The sequence below is a fragment of the Schistocerca cancellata genome, chromosome 5 (genome assembly GCF_023864275.1).
Source record: "Schistocerca cancellata isolate TAMUIC-IGC-003103 chromosome 5, iqSchCanc2.1, whole genome shotgun sequence".
Lineage (NCBI taxonomy): Eukaryota > Metazoa > Arthropoda > Insecta > Orthoptera > Acrididae > Schistocerca > Schistocerca cancellata.
The window spans coordinates 621388721-621410737 of record NC_064630.1 but is presented as its reverse complement, the minus strand read 5'-3'; the positions used below and the strand labels follow the sequence as shown (position 1 = coordinate 621410737).

Below are 22017 nucleotides of genomic sequence, written 5' to 3'. Positions count from 1 at the left end.
TACAGCCAAGCATGGCAAGTGAAGACAAGTTTTGTTGTAATTAATAAAGTAGTACTTATTCAGAGTATTCTGATTAACTGTATTATTACTAGCCACCTCAGTGTTTAAGAAGTTGGACACAACAACTTTTGTACCCCCAGAGTTGGGCAATTGTTCTTATAGCAAAAGATAACCACATCTAAGCATTTTAGCAAGTTTGCTACATGATTTTCCAGTTTAATTTTCCATCAGTATCTATGTCTAAGAACTTAGAATTTTCTACTCTGTTTATTAGTTCTGTTGATATACTTGGTTAATAGGAGGTGGAATATTTTTGGCACTAAAAAACTGGATGAGCTGTGTTTTTCAAACCTTAAAGCTAACCTATTTGTACAAAACCAACCAGTAACTTTCACAAAAAGATAAATTACTATTTTCTCTGTTGATGATTCTGCAGACAGGACTAATTATACCTCATGATTCAAATAAAATGGCGAATTATTAACATGAAGAAAGTACAGTAGCAGGCTAATGATTGAACCTGTTGTTTCCACAGCTGGTGCCTTTCGATCCAACCACCAACCACGCATTGGCATATCACTATTGCTGCCCGTCGTAGGCACTTTTGAACATCAGTACAGCACATCAAGCCAGTAGCAGCTGCCACAGTATCTGGTGGCACCACATTGCCAGAGAGAGTGCTGTTATATTTGACACTGGCTCGCCTCCACGAACCATGTGACACTAGCACAAGTTGTGGGTATTCCTCTACTGGACAGTCTTATAGGATTCCAAGTTGCTTTCCAGTCAGTCAACATTGGGAGTTCACAGCAATGGTTCACCAGGTCAAGAACTGACCACACAAACAGTCCCAGAATCAGATTTCCACTCATTGGAGCACAGCATACATCAGTCGGAGTTTACGTCCTCACATTTTGCATCCAACCTTCCGAGGCATCACCAGTCCATCACTCATGGCCTATACAGGCTTTGGGCTGTCAGTGTTACTCTACTGAGCTAGACAGGGTACTCAGCTTTGAGATGTAGATACTGTTATTACATTGGTGTTAAACTCTTATCCTCAGATCAGGGTTACCCATAATCATATTAATTCAGAAGCTGTTTCAGCTGTGCCTGTTTAAGGAATCGTGTAATAAAGTTCTGCTGTTCTTTTGGATACATTTAAATAATGACACAAGGAGTGACACTGGATGGTAGTAGAGTCATTCTTCTTATACAAAGGCCTGAGAATGGTATATTTCAATCTGTCTGGAAAAACACTGAGTTAATGATGCATTAACAGGTGGCTAAAAAATGGCTCTGAGCACTATGCGACTTAACTTCTGACATCATCAGTCACCTAGAACTTAGAACTAATTAAACCTAACCAACCTAAGGACATCACACACATCCATGCCCGAGGCAGGATTCGAACCTGTGACCATAGTGATCATGTGGTTCCAGACTGAAGTGCCTAGAACCGCACGGCCACACTGGCCGGCTGGTGGCTAACAAGCCTGCGTGTTGTAAGAGTACAATTTTTCATTTCTTATTGGAGATGCTATCCACTCATATGAACTTTTACCCTTTGGAGTCATGACAGCCTTCCTTATTTCAAATGGCAATCTGAGATTAATTTTTATTTCATTAAATGCCCCTATATTTCTTCCTTGGCTTACTGTTTTACTTTCTCTTCTGAAATGTTTGCACAAATTTTCTCACTTATTTTTTAAACAAGTAATTGTTAAAAATATCTGCTACAATATGCCTTTTATAATGCTCCCATTCTTCTCCACAGAAATGATGTCATCCTCTGTGGTTTCTTGCCCTGTCTCTCCTTTAACAATATTCCATGATTGATTTTACTCTCTGATGTGTCAGTTTCAGAAAGTGCATACTCCTGGAATTTTTGTTCAACTTTTCTTAATGTGTATACTTCAAGTCAACTCAAGGGAGAATTCAAGGGAATTAAATAGATAAGTCTTATTAAAATTAAAAATGAATGCTGTGAAAGTGCATATATGTAAAATTAGTGTCTGCTGCTGGTTAACATTATTCTATATCATTTTGCTCCACCCACAGACTCCAATATTCTTTGATTATTCTTTGCATGCTGTCCATAAGGTAGTAGAGATTTTTGTGATCAAGCTTGTCCCACTCTTCAGCAGTAGACTTCTGCCCTCCTGAGATTATCTAGTGTGTGAGGAGCATCCCTGTGATGACACATTGCTTGTTCCACCTAGTCCCAACCATGGTCATTTGAGTTCATGCCAGAAGATTTGGTTGATTTCTGCCTCTTGGAGAAAGGTGTTCCTGAAGTGGGTGTAATGTGCTCATGCATTTTTGTCTTGAAAAACAAACCTATCATCAAAATGTTGACTTTAAGGCTGGACAATAGGATGGAGAATCCTGTTGCAATATTGCACAGCCCTTAAATTACTCCTAATCTTGAAGGGCAGTTCCCAACATTCGTACATGACACAGGCCCAAAAGATGACAGACTAACCCCTACGGCCAGATGAACCTGAGAAACCTGATACGTATATTGGTTTCTGACATCTCTGGACTTTTCTGTGACAATAGTCACAATGAGTACATTATTTGTCTAACACCATTAAGTTCCATTTCAAATGCTCCCTTGCCCGTTTTCTTCACATATCATGATACTGAGAGATTTCAATTGTTCACACAAAGGATGCCTTATGGCCAAAACCATGTGGAGATTGTTGCATACTGTTTTTGTTGACATAGTGGTCCAAGTTACCCCATACAGGCAGCGAATATGGCGCATTTTTCTCAGAATATTTGCGAGCCATAATTGCACATAGTGGTCTTCAGCTGGTGGGCGACTGTGAGGCAGGTCTTCCAGGTTCTGTGTCTCATAACAGTGGCTGAATATGCAAATGACATCACTGTGGTGTATGCCAAAGTGGCAGCCAGTTTTCTGTGCCAAAAATGCACACATGGGCAGAGCATGAAATGACCCTTTGGGGCATGCTGACAGACTGAACAGAGCACACACATTACCATTAGTGTTGCTATAGGATATCCAAGTCTATCTACCAAATATAGCTTGAATGTCTGGCAGAACAAAAAGGTATAACAAGCCCTTATGGGGGAGGGGGCTGAATTATGTCAAGATTATAATATTCAGCTATCAACACAAGATAGCTGTTACAAAAATATTGCTTTTTAACTACTGAAACATTATTTACTCTAAGTGACTGTTGGTTTTCTTTCTTTTCTTTTCTCTTTGTTAACTGGCATACACAATGTGTGCCAGGATAAATCTAGCATCTCTTCTTGACTGTTTATTTTAGTTACTATGTATGCTGCCACTATCAAGAGTTAATCATTGAAATTGTTCCATTTTTTAATAATTCTAGAGATTGCTTTTTCTATATCCTAAGGAGATTTTTTAAATGCAGATGCCTTTTGCCTGTTTATAGCATAGTGGAAAGTTTTGCAATGTTGTTGCTTTTGTAGTTTCAAATGATGATCACCGCCTGCCCTCTGAATTAGAGATATCTCATACTGACACAGTATACTTCAGACTGAGATGTAGTCCAGCCTTTCCCACATCTCACTGCTTGTATTTTATTTTACTGGTATATTTTATACAACCTAGGACTCATCTTCATTGTTTACATTAGCAATGAAATTAGTTGGTTGGTTAGTTTCATGTTTGATTCGTATGAATAATTAAAGATGTGGAATGAGTCATTTTACATTCACATTACACATTCATATGTAAATATGACTATACGCTGACCATTTGCAGATTTTTTCCCTTATAAGCTAAAAGACTTGTCTGTTACCCGATTCCTCAAATCAATCACTATTTTTAAATACTGGTTGACTACCAGTATTTGAATCCAAGCAAAATTGAAACTACAAGTGATGAACATGAAAACTCTAGATTCAGATATATCTTGGAAAATTTAGTGACTAAATATCATTCATTTAGGCACCATATGATGTGGCCAATTAATACAAAGCACCAAAAATTGAAGATCAGTTTAATGCTTGCAGCATAGCAGCTACTGAAGTTATTTGATTTGAATTGTAGCAGAAGAACAACAAAGTATGCATTATCATGTGGAGTGCTGCAGTAGCCTGCGTGGCTCACACAGAAGATGTTTACTTCAATACATTTTGCTTTTATTTTCTTTTGCATTCAAATCAATTCTAGTTATTTTTCTACAGTTAGCATAACCAAAGTTATTAGAAACAAAACATAACAGTTAGTTACATATACAGTATGCACATTCCTGTGACATGGAAAGAATCTAAGTGTTTAACTACACTCCTGGAAATGGAAAAAAGAACACATTGACACCGGTGTGTCAGACCCACCATACTTGCTCCGGACACTGCGAGAGGGCTGTACAAGCAATGATCACACGCACGGCACAGCGGACACACCAGGAACCGCGGTGTTGGCCGTCGAATGGCGCTAGCTGCGCAGCATTTGTGCACCGCCGCCGTCAGTGTCAGCCAGTTTGCCATGGCATACGGAGCTCCATCGCACTCTTTAACACTGGTAGCATGCCGCGACAGCGTGGACGTGAACCGTATGTGCAGTTGACGGACTTTGAGCGAGGGCGTATAGTGGGCATGCGGGAGGCCGGGTGGACGTACCGCCGAATTGCTCAACACGTGGGGCGTGAGGTCTCCACAGTACATCGATGTTGTCGCCAGTGGTCGGCGGAAGGTGCACGTGCCCGTCGACCTGGGACTGGACCGCAGCGATGCACGGATGCACGCCAAGACCGTAGGATCCTACGCAGTGCCGTAGGGGACCGCACCGCCACTTCCCAGCAAATTAGGGACACTGTTGCTCCTGGGGTATCGGCGAGGACCATTCGCAACCGTCTCCATGAAGCTGGGCTACGGTCCCGCACACCGTTAGGCCATCTTCCGCTCACGCCCCAACATCGTGCAGCCCGCCTCCAGTGGTGTCGCGACAGGCGTGAATGGAGGGACGAATGGAGACGTATCGCCTTCAGCGATGAGAGTCGCTTCTGCCTTGGTGCCAATGATGGTCGTATGCGTGTTTGGCGCCGTGCAGGTGAGCGCCACAATCAGGACTGCATACGACCGAGGCACACAGGGCCAACACCCGGCATCATGGTGTGGGGAGCGATCTCCTACACTGGCCGTACACCACTGGTGATCGTCGAGGGGACACTGAATAGTGCACGGTACATCCAAACCATCATCGAACCCATCGTTCTACCATTCCTAGACCGGCAAGGGAACTTGCTGTTCCAACAGGACAATGCACGTCCGCATGTATCCCGTGCCACCCAACGTGCTCTAGAAGGTGTAAGTCAACTACTCTGGCCAGCAAGATCTCCGGATCTGTCCCCCATTGAGCATGTTTGGGACTGGATGAAGCGTCGTCTCACGCGGTCTGCACGTCCAGCACGAACGCTGGTCCAACTGAGGCGCCAGGTGGAAATGGCATGGCAAGCCGTTCCACAGGACTACGTCCAGCATCTCTACGATCGTCTCCATGGGAGAATAGCAGCCTGCATTGCTGCGAAAGGTGGATATACACTGTACTAGTGCCGACATTGTGCATGCTCTGTTGCCTGTGTCTATGTGCCTGTGGTTCTGTCAGTGTGATCATGTGATGTATCTGACCCCAGGAATGTGTCAATAAAGTTTCCCCTTCCTGGGACAATGAATTCACGGTGTTCTTATTTCAATTTCCAGGAGTGTATATCTCTACATGCTCAGTTTCCACAGTTTACAAGTGTTTAAGATGGAATGCATAGTGTGGTATTTTCCATAACAACACACAAAATAGAGGTGATCAAGTTAGAACAATTTTGCATAAAATACACCTTCCAATGGTAGCCAAGAGAAAGCAGGAAAAGGAAAAATGTGTTATTTCAAGGACATTCAGATTTTAAGGTTACGCAACTACACATTGACAAACAACTCAAATAAAAGAAAAAATTATAAGTGATTTGGTAAAAGATAGTTTGCTACTTACTGTAAAGATGAGACATTAAGTTACACACACACACACACACACACACACACACACACACACACACACACACACACAAATATATATATATACCTAAAAACAAAGACGATGTGACTTACCAAATGAAAGTGCTGGCAGGTCGACAGACACACAAACGAACACAAACATACACACAAAATTCAAGCTTTCGCAACAAACTGTTGCCTCATCAGGAAAGAGGGAAGGAGAGGGAAAGACGAAAGGATGTGGGTTTTAAGGGAGAGTGTAAGGAGTCATTCCAGTCCCGGGAGCGGAAAGACTTACCTTAAGGGGAAAAAAGGACGGGTATACATTCGCACATACACACATATCCATCCACACATGTGGATGGATATGTGGATGGATATGTGTGTATGTGCGAATGTATACCCGTCCTTTTTTCCCCTTAAGGTAAGTCTTTCCGCTCCCGGGACTGGAATGACTCCTTACACTCTCCCTTAAAACCCACATCCTTTCGTCTTTCCCTCTCCTTCCCTCTTTCCTGATGAGGCAACAGTTTGTTGCGAAAGCTTGAATTTTGTGTGTATGTTTGTGTTCGTTTGTGTGTCTGTCGACCTGCCAGCACTTTCATTTGGTAAGTCACATCGTCTTTGTTTTTAGGTATATTTTTCCTTCGTGGAATGTTTCCTTCTATTATAACCATATATATATGTGTGTGTGTCCGTTAACTCCAGCACCTGGGCCAAAGTGCAACTATCAAGTGGGTTGGAAGCAGCAGGGAGGGGGACGAGATAGTAATGTATGGGTGGGGGAGAGAGGAATGCTGTCTGGTGGTGTACAGGACAGGGATCAGAATGCCAATAGGCGCAGCATCAGGAGATTGTGTCGCAGGGAGGTGGGGAAAAAGAAATGAAGAAGGAGAGGCGTGGAGAAGGGAGGGCAGGTGCATTGGCAGAGGCTGCAAACAAAGAGGGTGGGAGATGAGAATGTGAAGAGTGTGGAAACTGCATGTTACTGTAGGTTGGGGCCAGGATAATTATGGGCATGGAGAATGTGTTGTAAGGATAACACCCATTAATACAATTCAGAAAAGCTGTTGGTGGATGCGAGGATCCGATGCCTCGGGTAGTGAAGCAGCCACTGAAATCAAGCATGGAATGTTCAGCCGCATGTTGCCCCACAGGACAGCCTACTTTGCACTTTGCCACAGATTGGTGATGTCGTTTCATCCTGGTAGACAGCTGGTTGGTAGTCATACCAATATAAAAAGCAGCGCAATGATTGTAGCAGGGCCAGTAAATGACATGGCTGCTCTCACAGGTGGCATGGCCTGTGACAGGTAGGATAAAATTGCTACAGGCCTGGAATAAGCACTGGGTGTGTGAATTGGGCAGGTCTCGCACCTGGCTCTTCCACAGGGATATGATCGTTGTCACAAGGGGTTGGGATTGGCAGTGACAAAGTGATGGACTAAGATGTTGTGGAGGTCGGTGGACTATGGAAGACCACTTTAGGAGGTGTAAGAAGGATCTCGAATAGGATGGCCCTCACTTCAAGGCTTGATGATAGGTAATCAAAGCCCTGGTGAAGGATGTGTTTTCGCTGCTTCAGTCCAGAGTGGTGCAGGGTGATGTAGGGGGCACTATTTTCTGGTTGGTTACTGGGGGTAGTGGGACAATTGGGGGTTGGGGGGAAATGGTATGGGAGATCCATTTGCATACTAGGTCTGGAGGATAGTGCCTGTCTGTGAAGGCCTTGGTGAGACCCATCAGCATACTGGGCAAAGGAGTTCTTGTCACTGCAGATGCACCGTTCCCAAGTGGCTGGGCTGTGTGGGAGGGATTTTGTGGTGTAAAAGGGATGACGGCTGTCAAAATGCAAGTTCTGTTGGTGCTTGGTGGGTTTAATGTGGACAGAGGTGCAGATGGAGCCATCAGACAGGAGGAGGTCAACGTCTAGGAAGATGGCATGCTGGGTTGAGGAGGACCATGTGAAGCGGATGGAAGAGAAGGTCATGAGGTTGTGAAGGAGTGAAGATAGGGTGTCTTGGCCCTGAGCCCAGATCATGAAGATATGATCAATGAACCTGAACCAGACTAAGGGTTTTGGTTTTAGGGAGGCTATGGAGGTCTCCTCTACATGGCCCATAAACAGGTTAGCGTGGGAGGGTACCATGTGGGTGCCCATGGCTGTGCTGTGGATTTCTGTATATACCTTCCCTTGAAAGGAGAACTAGTTGTGGGTTAGGACAAGACTAGTAAGATGTATGAGGAATGAGGTAATGGATTTGGACTCTGAAAGATATTGGAAAAGGTAGTGTTCAATAGCAGTAAAACCACGGGCACAAGAAAAGCTGGTATATAGGGAGGTGACGTCAAAAATGATGAGTAGGGATAGCAGAGGTAAAGGGGTGGGGATGGTGGAGAGTCAGTGAAGGAAGTGGTTGGTATCTTTTATGTGGGAGGCTAGATTATGGGCAATTGGTTGGAGGTGTTGGCCAATGAAGGCCGAAATTCTCTCAGTGAGGCCACAATAACCAGCCACAATGGGGCATCCAAGCTTGTTGTTGGGTTTGTGGATTTTGGGGAGCATGTAGAAAGTGGGTGGGTGTCATAGGCATGAGGAGCGAAATGGATTCAGGGGAGAAGTTCTGGGAAGGGCCTAAGGCTTTCAGGATTGGAAGTTGTGTTGGACTTCTGGGATGGGATCATTTGGGCATAGTTAATAGATGGAGGTGTCACATAATTGGTGGAGGCCTTCTGTGGCAAAGAAGTGCATTCATTGCAGGGATCAAGAGAAGAAGAGTAGGCCTTGTGCAAATCCAGAATGGTTAAATCTGGGTGTAGGGCTAAAGGCGAGACCTTTGGATAGGACTGAAACTTCTGTGGAACTGAGGGTTTTAGTAGAAAGGTTAACAACAGCGTTACAGGAATGTTTCAGGTCTGGATTTGGTGGAGTTCTGGTATGGTGTTTTGGGGAATGTGGCAAATTACAGAGGTCAGCTGGGCAGGGTTCAGGTACTGTGAGAGGTGGACTAGGAGGAACATTGTGGGTAGGATAGGGGTCAGATAGTGGTGTATTGATGCAGCAGTGGAATGTTAGCACGTTGGATAACTTATGGAGTTGGTGCCTGAAATGCTCCTCCAGATGCTGGAGAGCAAGGGATTCAATTTCTGAAATGTAATGTATGAAGCAGGGATTGCACAGTAATAGTAACTTGCACATACTGGTTCTGGGATGCCTGTGCCAGCGATACATGTTCTTGCAGTACTAGGTCTGTGAGGGCCAGAGACTGGCAGAATCAAAAAATATGAAGGTCATTGTGAAATGAGGGTGGGATTCAGAGAAAGCAATTATTATGATTGGTTGGTTGATTGGGAGGAATGGACAAACAGTGAGATCATCAGTCCCATCAGATTGCGGAAGAATGGGGAAGGAAGTCGGCCGTGCACTGTCAAAGGAACCAGCATTACAGAAAACGGACACAGGTTTGAACCATCATCCTTCCAAATGCAAGTCCAATGTGCTAACCATTGCATCACACCGCTTGGTGAATTATTATGCTTAGGCGATTTTGGGGGATTCCATGGTTTAGGCAGCATTTGAGAAATAGGATGTGGGTCTCGGTTTTAGCCAGGTAAAGGGATATTATTCTCAATTGGTGCAGAAAGATGGAGCAGGTGTCCATGCGGCACAAAAGGTGGAAGTAAAATGGGAATGATGCAAAAATGGGTAAAATAGGTGTTGATGGTTGCAACAAGAGCTGGATAAGAGAAAAAAGAATAAAAAATATGTAAAGACAAGCATAAACATCCAAATAAATGCAAAATTATGTCCAGTAACACAAAAGCATGCACAGATAAGTATAAATACACACAAATATGCTCTGCTGCAATCATTGAACAACTTTTTCTATTGTTATGACTATGAACCAGCTGTCCACCAGGATGAACAGCAACCACCAAGCTGAGGCCAAATGCAAAGTAGACCATCCTGTGGTAGAACATGCAGATGAAGGTAACATGCTTGATTTCAATGGCTGCTTCAATATCCAAACCATCTGGATCCTCGCCTCCAACATCAGATTTTCTGAACAGCGCAGATGGGAGTTATCGTTACAACACATTCTCTGCCCCCATAATTATCCAGGCATCACCCTCCACCCAACAGTTTCCACACCCTCTGTCCTAACATCTCCTCCCCTTTCTCATCTCCCACCCAATTTGTCTGCTGCCCTCTGCCATTGCACCTGCCCATCTTTCCCCACTCCTCTCCTTTTTTGTTCCTTTTTGTCCACCTCCCTGCCCACAGCCTTCTGATGCTGTGCCTGTTGGCATTCTAGTCTCTACACACTCCACCAGACAGTGTTCCACTCTACATCGACATCTACATTTATACTCTGCAAGCCACCCAACAGTGTGTAGCGGAGGGCACTTTACATGCCAATGTCATTACCTCCCTTTCCTGTTCCAGTCACGTATGGTTCGCGGGAAGAACGACTACCAGAAAGCCTCCGTGCGTGCTCGAATCTCTCTAATTTTACATTTGTGATCTCCTCGGGAGGTATAAGTAGGGGGAAGCAATATTTCAATACCTCATCCAGAAACGCATCCTCTTGAAATCTACACTGCAACGCAGAGAGCCTCTCTTGCAGTGTCTGCCACTTGAGTTTGCTAAACATCTCCGTAACACTATCACGCTTACCAAATAACCCTGTGACGAAACGCGCTGCTCTTCTTTGGATCTTCTCTATCTCCTCTGTCAACCTGACCTGGTACGGGTCCCACACTGATGAGCAATACTCAAGTATAGGTCGAACGAGTGTTTTGCTGAGGGACTACATTTTCTAAGGACTCTCCCAATGAAACTCAAACTGGCACCCGCCTTACCAACAATTAATTTTATATGATCATTCCACATCAAATCCTCCCACCTGTACACTACTATCCCTCCCCCTCCCCTCCAGAGTGCTGCTTCCATCCCATGTGATAGTTTCAATCTGGCCCAGCTGGTGGAGTTGTCAGTCATGTGTGTGTGAGGTGTGTGTGCTTGTGTGTATGAATGGTGTGCATTTCCCTTTGGATGGTGAAGGCTATGGCCAAAAGCTCTGTGTAGGTGTCTTAACTATGCCTGTCCGCAACTTAATGTGTCATCTTTACAGTAAGTTGCAATCTTTCTTTTCCTACATTGTTGATATTTCTACCTGGAGTTTCAGTTGTTTGAAAAATTAACAACACATACATGAAAGCCAACATTCAAAATAAGTTAAAGCCTCTGTAAGAAATGCACCAATATAACCTGTATAAACGTCTTAGCAGAGGAAGGTTATAAATATAGAAAACCAGTCTGGCCACTGATCATGCGCTACTGTGCTAGAGCACACTGTAAATATCACACTAAAATTATGTCATTTTTCTTTGACTGCATCCTGATACATAAATGAAGACATTTTTTGTAGCACTGTTTCTGCAATAATGAGAAACCAGTGTCAAGTGTTAAAATGATGGTCAGCCACCCTATAATGAACTCAGAGAAGAGTCACAGCAGCCTGTTTTTGATTGTGGATGCTCTGAGACATAGTCATCCGGTAAATTTTGTAGATGATCTGCTAAAGAGGCCCTTTTCCTGTACATCTTTGGAAGAGAATGTGAAAGTTAAAGAGTTAGGAAGTCCTACTCCAAATTTAAATCTAACAAGGGGAGGGCTTTGGATGGGGCTCCCAAATTTGACTCAAAATGTGTGAGTAGAAGCAGGTAGATGAACTTTTGAAGTACAATATTTTGCCTGAGGAGGCAGTAAGAAAAGGTAAAACATTCTCTAATGATTTATGAATAGAGTGTGAGGGATTTTTGAGCAACATTTGACATATCGATTCGTGTCACAGTGTTCAAGCGCACCAACTGGCATTTTGTCAGCTTGGGGTATATTCCCGCCACTACCATCTTTCTTTTTTTCATTTTATTTTATTCCTCACAATGTTGAACTATTAATTATAAAATGTACATATATTTAAACAGTTCAACTGATATATGTAAAATTAATATATTTGATTTAGTCACAATTGCTAATATTTTAAGTCAAAAGGTGATAGGTAGTGGTAAAAAATTGAGTGTATGAGAAAATTAAGTATGAAAGTGTATGAAAAGAGTTGCTTTCCATATTTGTTATTCAGAAACAGTGATGTGTGAGGGGAGTGGAAGATCTAGAGTATATTAAAGCATTAATAAAAAAATAGCAGAAATCATAAATATATAAACAATATACTTGGCCTTAATGCATTATGTAAAGTTAATATAGCAATAATATTACATAGCACCTATCATGATGACTTAGTGAAACAGAATCTTTAACTTCTATAATGTTGTAGCAAACTGGTGCAAATTTGCACAAGCAGCCCCTATAGAAAACTAAAGAATAATTTAAGAAAAGTTTGAGTTATCTTTCAATGAAAGCTCAGAATCAATAATACAAAATAGTAATTCAGTATTGAATATTAAAATTTGCATGAAGGTGGAGGACAGCTACATGTATATTCCATTATTTGTTGTTTCATAAAAAATGTTAAAACAAAGAGTGTGATCATTAAAAAAATTAATAATGGCATACAGTATCTCTACAGACCTTTCGATCCTTGACATCAACTTCAATCTCAAGATATGCTTCCACAGAGTTTATGTCACCTGCAAAGTGAAAGCATCCAGCTGCAGTTAATACATATGTCTACTCTATTTTTTAATTCCTTATGCACAGTTAATCACAGAACATAAATTCACTATGGGCACTGTTAACAAAAGGTTGAAGAATGTAAGGATAATTAATGACAACAACAATATACTTAAGAGAATGGTCTAAATTGGTGATGGTGATGTTTATAGCAAGCATGAAGCTAGCAATAAATGTAACATATTGTAACTTATTAATGATACACATCATGCACTTACATTGACATATAAATTACCATCTTTTTTAAAAAAAATAGTTTTCCTACAAAATAATAATCAAACACCAATCAAGGAAAGCCTGCATCAATTCAAGCACAAACGTGTCTTCAAAAAGAAGAAAGAACATCTCTATAACAATCAGAGTGAGAAATATGCCCACAAAGTCTTGCATGAAGCATTTGTTGCATAAACGGTTCTTGTTCCATGTAATTCACTATGAAAATCTGAGCTTTTAAAAATATCTTCAGTTTTCATCAGAAAATCAACTTACTGTCAAAGAAGCAATGAAAACGTACAGTTGTAACAGATGTAGCAGTGGCCACTATGACCAGAGAGGCAATTTCTATGATGTGCTAGATAATGGAGGTAACACACGAAAATCCAGACACCTTCATATAATTTATTAACCTAGGAAAAGTGTTTGACAACATAAAATGATGCAAGATGTTTGAATTTATCAGGAAAAAAAGGGTTTAAGATAAGGAAGCAGTCTTTCTACCCTTCTGTTCAATGTAAACATTGAAGAAGAACTGTTGGAAATAAAAGAAAGGTTGAGGGGTGTGATGAAAATTCAAGATGAAAAGACATCAATGATAAGATTTTCTGATAACATTGCTAACCTTAGTGAAGGGGAGTAAACATTACAGAAGCTGCTTAACGGAATGAACTGTCAACGAGCACAAAATATCGACTGATAGTGAACCAAAGACGAAAGTTATGAGAATGTGCAGAAATGACATTAGTGATAAATATAACACCAAAATTGGGACAATGTTGTAAACAAAATTAAGGAATTCTGCTACCTTGGAAGTCAAATAATGCACATGCTTTGAACAACACTGAGATGGCATGGTCCAAGACACAAGCCTGGCACAATGATGAGGGGGGTTATCTCATATACTGCCTTATTGAACTCTCTACTTGAGTAGAAGTAACTCCTTTTCATAATAGAATTGAACCAAGCAAGTACAAATACTAGTCACTCCAGCAGCTAGCAGTATCTGTCATCGACTGCTGCCTAGACTGAGAACTACTACACACCAGCCACCAAACTGATATGAGCCACGTAGCCTCATCTACAACCAGCTGCTGCATCCACTACCTGTTGGTCTATGGGCTGGCACTAAGTTATATGCTGCTCATGCCTGAATGGGCACCATATGACTGAGCTCCAAAATTTTTGCTAATAGCTGCACCACCCCCATTCACACTATCTCAGACACACATTTATCCCCCAATTCCACCCTTGCTCACCTCTCTTACAGTGCGAAATTTTCTGTACCCTCATTGTCTATAAATAAGCAATTGTGGAGGCTTACTGAAGAGCAAATACTCATCATTTCAGTTTGACTAATTCTGAATGAATCACCTTTCATGTGATGAAGAGAAGTTGAAAAATATAGACTATGATCTTAGCCATAGAGGTGCTATGGTATAGAGTTTAAGGCCAAGCAATGCTCCACATTATAAAGAACTGAAGACTTTTGTGATCATTTCAGTTTTTTTTATAAAGCTAAAGACTGAACTAATAGTCTCCTTTCTAAAGTGAATTGGTGAATTATTTAAAAGTGATTCTGGGGTACTTTAATTCTGTGGTGTTTGAGTTATATGTATATAATGTTTATAGTGGCGATGAATAAGCACTGATCATAAATCAGACTAATGTTTAGCTACTGCATCAAGAAGTTTTAAAATGATTCATGATTCAAACTTTATTAATTTTAAAAAAAATTAATATCACATTCACAAAATATACAAGAGTGACTTTTTAATAGCAACAGTAATCAAAAAGATGTAATTAACCTATTCAACAGTGAGAGTTAAAAAGAGTAACTGCTGCTCCGAATATTTAGTAATCAATATTAAATATAAAGAAGATTTTCTGGAAATGTAATATAATTTGGAATGGTCTTCATAGATGGAGAATGAAAAGCTGACAATCAGAGCTATATAATTACATAGAAGCTTCAGGTGCACTGTCTGCATAATGGGCATGTAGCTCATTTTCTGGGAACAATAGTTCAGGACAGCAGTAACAGAGTGTGCAGTGGCTGTCCTACATCTATCTAGCAGCCATCTGCACCCTGGTTTTCCAAACGTGAGGGGCATCCAGTATCGTGGACATCCAGCTACAGTTGCCTCATGTAACATCTGCTGATGAGCAGCAGACATGGCCTACATGAACTTTTAACTGGGGTTCACTTCATAAAAGCCCTGTAGTTTCTGTTTAAATAGGATACTATTCATTGTGCAGTGGATTATTAATGTACATTTATATGGTTATATGCTTACATGAATATCAGTTTTGCAGTGAACTTTTTAGGTGGATTTCAATTTAGATAATGGATTTTTCCAATGAAATTCATTCGTTTACGAGTAGTTTAGATTAAAAAAAAAACATGTCATTTACTATTACTAATTTATTAATTATTGTAAGTAATGCTCCTGTGAGTTTTTAAATTATTATTTCTCAGGAGATTGATGGCCATGATTCTCAAATAGGGAAGGAAGGCATTTGAAACAATTATTCAGGTGTTTTCGCACTTAACAACACACAAAAACAAAAAATGTTCTTATACAGATTTTCTAAAGAGAGAAAATATTTTCTCAGATGTAAGGAAGACTGCTGAACATAGATGATAAACTGATTGATTTAGTCTCTCACTCAAACGGGAGATAGGATAAACTAGAAAATTGAATTTGGGATTAAAACATGTACAAGATTTTGATAATCATTTAGACTTGGTACAAGGAAGGTCTGAAAGCAGAGTTGAGCATTTAAATACCATTAATTTAATACCAGTACAGAACATTCAAAATGGTTCCAATGGCTCTGAGCACTATGGGACTTAACATCTATGGTCATCAGTCCCCTAGAACTTAGAACTACTTAAACCTAACTAACCTAAGGATATCACACAACACCCAGTCATCACGAGGCAGAGAAAATCCCTGACCCCGCCGGGGATCGAACCCGGGCACGGGAAGCGAGAACGCTACCGCACGACCACGAGCTGCGGACAGTACAAAACATTGCAAATAAAGCACAAATATTAGAAAGATAATAATACAGAAAAGCACAATTCGGAACATGCCCTGACTAAGAATGCTGAAACACATACAGGATTTAAAAATGAAATGGAACCACAACTGGAGTAATTAGGAGCTAGTACAGGATACTCTGGTAGTGAAGGAACTGATTGCATAGAGATTTGACAGCAGAAAAATTACTCTCTTTTGTTACTACTGTTCAAGTACAAGCTGAGAGAGGAACCTCATTAAATAATATCTATGACATAGGATTCATGTATTGGTAATTACCAAAACTTGCGTCAGATGAAAGATAAGCAAATAATTAGAGAATTCATATTTTGGTCACCAAAATGTGTATTGCATTTGAATAAACGTTATTACTTTAAGGATATATTTAGAATAGTAAAGAACAAATTACTGAGAATTTGTAGCACATTTCAGAAAGTTAAAGTAGTTACATCACATTTATATACTACTTTGTATCCAATAATGCCAGAATGCTCTTGAGTCTGCAGCTGATGGTCTAGTGGCTAGCTTTGCTGCCTTTGGATCATGGTGTCCTGGGTTCGATTCCCGGCTGGGTTGATGATTTTCTCTGCCCTGGGAACTGGGTGTTTGTGTTGTCCTTGTGTTGACCTCATCATTTCATCTTCCTCATCATCATTTGCATAACAGGATGGCGACAGGAGGGACATCCAGCCACTCCTTAAATTAACCCTGCCAAATCTGATCCTAACCATGCCAACCCTGCGAACTGTTGGACAAAGGCACCAGGAAAAGAAGAAGAATGGCAGAATGCACTTGGGATCATGTGGTTGCAGACCTTTTTGGTCCACTGCCACATACATTTTGTAGTAGACACAGAAATACAAACAATAAATATTAAACAATGTTTAGACAATAAGGGGGTGAGATGAAAAAAAGATAAGTATGTGGGAAACCTGTGCAGCAAGGGGGCCATGCAAAAGTTTGTACTTTCAGTATTTTGGAAGAACACTTGTAACTAGCCATAAAAAGTTCCAGTTAAGACCTAGATAAAAATCTACTTAATACCAGATTTTAAATCATCTTGAAAGAAAAGCATCTGACTACACAATATTTTTGTCCTTTACCTGTGAGCTAGGGGGCACTCATGGAACCACTTGCCCCCAGACATGGGTGTCCTTGCTGTGCAGTACAAAGTGGGAGATTTAGTTCTAGTTGAAAGCCATAAGAGTACTATAAAAAAATAAGAAAGTAGTTAAAAAATTTTATCCTTTAAATGAAAAAAGACCCTTTGCAGTTGTGGGTATGCCACACACCAAGGCAATGATGCTAGACCACTACTGGAAGATCAACAGAATATTTAGTACCAAAATGTATGATTATCTGTAAGTGACTAGACAAAGTAATAAATACTAGAGAACAAATCTCAAAATTTTAGTCACTTATGTATATCCAGATCTTCCAAGAGTTTTTTGAGCCCAGTGGCAGAGATAACCACATTTGTTGTATCTATTAAAAAATAAAGCATGCCATCAGTCCTGCAGGACAGAGAGTGGACTCTTGGTTTGGGTTGCGTCACATCCTTTGGCCTGACAGTGTACTTTTCATTCGGATGACATCAGTGCATGGGAAGAGCAGTAATGAGTTTAAAAAACAAATGTTGTAATTTTAATGAAGTTCATTAAAATGATCAGCACAAAGATGCGGTTTAGAGTTTCATGCATAACAAAAGGTAACCACCTCTTTAGGTAATTTTTTTAGATGCATTGGGCCTAAATGTTTTCATATTTGTCTTGCAACATTCAGAACAATATCTACATACATTAAGCACTTTTCCTCCCTTTTTGCCCAACCAATGTTTGCTTCTTCATGTATCGATAGTGAGTTTGTATCAGTAGTGACTGGAGTTTCTTCATGTGAATGCCATGTGAAAGCATCTGTCAACTGTTTCCAAAATATCATGACTGACACTTACCATCCCACTACATATTGGAATACATATAACACATTCACAGCAATAGTGAGATTGAATGCTAACTTTTGATCCTATTTTACTGTCTTTCCCAATGGACTGCTATATACACACAATTCATCCGAAAGGTGGGTTGTAGTATTTGCCTTATTATATTCAGTAACAATTTTTGGATTTCAATAAATTGCTATTTTAGTTGTCACATTTTCCATTTCATGAATACACACATTAGGTGGTCACTGGCACGCAAGATTGCTGCCTCAGCAGATAGCCCAGTAAAATTGAGTCCATGCTCAACATATAACTGTAGGGCATTGTTAGAGAATCAAACTGGAGTGTGTATTTATAGCATGTAGAGCAGGAAAACTGACCAGAAAAAAGTGAAGTGGAGGTTGTGTTTTTTTTTATATGCAAGCAGATATAAATGAATTGTAGTCTGAGGACTCTTTGCATCCTTATTAAGGGGTGGCACCAACTATAGCATACTGCGATAGATTATGATGTATGAAGACTCAAACAGTTGTAGCAGTATTTAATATTGTGATCTTAGAACTATTTGTATGCATTAAGATGTGGGCACCAGTAATAGTGTATATTGATTTAGTATGATGGAGGGGGGACTCAGAGGCTGCAAGTAATTATCATGGTCTTAGTGCCCTTTGTCCTCTGTGTAGGGAAGTACTTTTCTTTTTGTGCTACAAGGAAGAACCAATTTACTGGTTGGAATTTTGATTACATGGAAGGCCCATGGGTAATTGGCTATTTTTTTACTCTTATATGTAATAAAAGTTCTACACAAGTATTTTAATCGAAAAATTATATAAGAATTAGAAATTATTATATCCCTACTGATGTGGAGTTCAGTATTGAAAATTTTGAAAGTAACTGGAGAAATCAATAAAACAAGCAGAAATGTTATTTTGATGTACATCACAGTTGTTTTTGAAAATATGGACAGGAGAAGAGACTTATTGAAAAGCAAATCTTAATCATTTCCAGTTCCAACTTCAGTGCTAAGAATAATCTTTCACTATTTCTCTCATATTGGGCTACCCAGCGGTTCCTACCCCTGTAACCGACCCCACTGCAAAACCTGCCCCATGCATCCCCCCCACAACCACCTACTCCAGCCCCGCTACTGGTAAAACACACACAATTCAAGGCAGGGCCACGTGTGAAACTGCACATGTCATTTGTCGACTGACATGCCTGCACTGCACAGCCTTTTACATCGGTATGACAACAACTAAACTGGCTGAGCGCATGAACGGACATAGACGAACTGTCCGCCTAGGAGATGTCCAATACCCAGTAGCGGAGCATGCCCTCCAGCATAATTCTAGGGACCTAGGAACCTGCTACAACATATGTGCCATTTGGCTTCTCCCACCCAACACCAGTCCCTCTGAACTGCGGAGATGGGAACTTGCACTCCAACACATCCTTTCATCCCGCCATCCCCCTGGACTGAACCTACGTTAAACAACCTCACTCCCATTTACTCTTCAGTCTTCTCATCTTTCCCTTTCCTCTTCAGCCATTCACGCATCTTTTCATCCTACATAGTTGTGTTTAGCTTTATACTATATACATCTTTACTTTTGTATGCATCCTCCTTGGTTTGAAGCTGGCACAGTACTTACAGTAGAATATCTTTGGCTTCCCTCTGACAACCATGCTTCCATCCTTGCTACCCTCCCTGTTTTCCTTTCCCTGTTGCTTCATAACCTGGGTTGTGAGTAACTGAATCTTCTTTCCCTTCTTCCCTTTCTTTCCCCTCTCTCCTCCCTAATGAAGGAACATTTGTTCCGAAAACTAGGAACGTAAATTTTCGGTTCTGTTTTTTGTGTATCTATCGGCTGTACTGAGCTGAGGTAAGTACTGGCCAGCCCCTCTATCTCTTTGTTAGTATTTGTTTCACATCTTTATATGAGATTTTCCATTAATCATTTAAAATGTTAGATAATAATGTTATAGAAAGAAGTACAAGCGTATACAACAATTCACTGTTAGTTGTCAGAAAGGCAGCAGGTGGTGCGCTCCTAGTACTAGACGCGAGAACCTTGAATAATCACATTGAACCAGGGAGAGATTGTCTCATATGCATAGATGAACTACTTGCTTGTTTTGAAAAAGCAAATTATTTTAGTTCTGTGGATCTGATGACTGGGTACTGGCAGGTGAAATTAGCTAAAAAAATCTATACCTTATACTGCATTCCTATATGACGGAAAATCATACCAGTTTGAACTTTTGCCATTTGGGTTAAATATATCAGTAACAGTGTTTATAAGAGCATTAGATCAAGCATTAGGGAGAAAGTTGTTACAAGAGCTATTGATTTATGTAGATGATATACTGATTGTTTCAGAAACCTGGGAGGAACATTGTGATTTACTTGGGGTCATCTCGTAGGAATAAGAGGAATTAAGCCAGATCCAGAATGCATTAGAATGATTAAAGACTGTCCACATCCACAGAATGTGAAATAGTTGTGTTCCTTTTTAGGATTAGTGGGATTTTATAGATGGTATATACAAGGAGAGGTCATGAATAATCCACATCTACTATCGCTATTAAAGCAAAAGGTGAAATGGATATGGGATGAAAATGCAGAAAAGGCATTCCAGGAAGTATAGGATACCCTGGTCAGTGCTCCTATTTTAAACTGAGTCTTCATGAACCATTTGGCATCACAACAGATGCATCAGAACATGGCATAGCAGCAGAAGTATTTCAAGGGAAATGGGACCCAGAAGAGGGAGAACATAAAACCACTGTTTTCGCTAGTCACGGCCTAGACAAACATGAGCTGAATTATACAGCAGTGGAGAAAGAATTATTTGCTGTTGTATGGAGTTTAAAGAAATTTGAAACACTGATTTGGGGTTCAGATATCGTTATACACTCCTGGAAATGGAAAAAAGAACACATTGACACCGGTGTGTCAGACCCACCATACTTGCTCCGGACACTGCGAGAGGGCTGTACAAGCAATGATCACACGCACGGCACAGCGGACACACCAGGAACCGCGGTGTCGGCCGTCAAATGGCGCTAGCTGCGCAGCATTTGTGCACCGCCGCCGTCAGTGTCAGCCAGTTTGCCATGGCATACGGAGCTCCATCGCAGTCTTTAACACTGGTAGCATGCCGCGACAGCGTGGACGTAAACCGTATGTGCAGTTGACGGACTTTGAGCGAGGGCGTATAGTGGGCATGCGGGAGGCCGGGTGGACGTACCGCCGAATTGCTCAACACGTGGGGCGTGAGGTCTCCACAGTACATCGATGTTGTCGCCAGTGGTCGGCGGAAGGTGCACGTGCCCGTAGACCTGGGACCGGACCGCAGTGACGCACGGATGCACGCCAAGACCGTAGGATCCTACGCAGTGCCGTAGGGGACCGCACCGCCACTTCCCAGCAAATTAGGGACACTGTTGCTCCTGGGGTATCGGCGAGGACCATTCGCAACCGTCTCCATGAAGCTGGGCTACGGTCCCGCACACCGTTAGGCCGTCTTCCGCTCACGCCCCAACATCGTGCAGCCCGCCTCCAGTGGTGTCGCGACAGGCGTGAATGGAGGGACGAATGGAGACGTATCGCCTTCAGCGATGAGAGTCGCTTCTGCCTTGGTGCCAATGATGGTCGTATGCGTGTTTGGCGCCGTGCAGGTGAGCGCCACAATCAGGACTGCATACGACCGAGGCACACAGGGCCAACACCCGGCATCACGGTGTGGGGAGCGATCTCCTACACTGGCCGTACACCACTGGTGATCATCGAGGGGACACTGAATAGTGCACGGTACATCCAAACCGTCATCGAACCCATCATTCTACCATTCCTAGACCGGCAAGGGAACTTGCTGTTCCAACAGGACAATGCACGTCCGCATGTATCCCGTGCCACCCAACGTGCTCTAGAAGGTGTAAGTCAACTACCCTGGCCAGCAAGATCTCCGGACCTGTCCCCCATTGAGCATGTTTGGGACTGGATGAAGCGTCGTCTCACGCGGTCTGCACGTCCAGCACGAACGCTGGTCCAACTGAGGCGCCAGGTGGAAATGGCATGGCAAGCCGTTCCACAGGACTACATCCAGCATCTCTACGATCGTCTCCATGGGAGA

At 41.7% G+C, this 22017-nt stretch overlaps 1 protein-coding gene across 2 annotated transcripts in view; it reads right to left on the bottom strand.

The window, feature by feature from the left end:
• The window catches only part of LOC126187716 (saccharopine dehydrogenase-like oxidoreductase), a 118424-nt gene that overhangs the window by 22762 nt on the left and 73645 nt on the right, over window positions 1-22017 (bottom strand). For both annotated transcript variants that reach the window (XM_049928959.1, XM_049928960.1), the window contains exon 5: window positions 12581-12639. In XM_049928959.1, the coding sequence (XP_049784916.1) occupies window positions 12581-12639 (59 nt within the window). The remainder of the gene's footprint in view (window positions 1-12580; window positions 12640-22017) is intronic.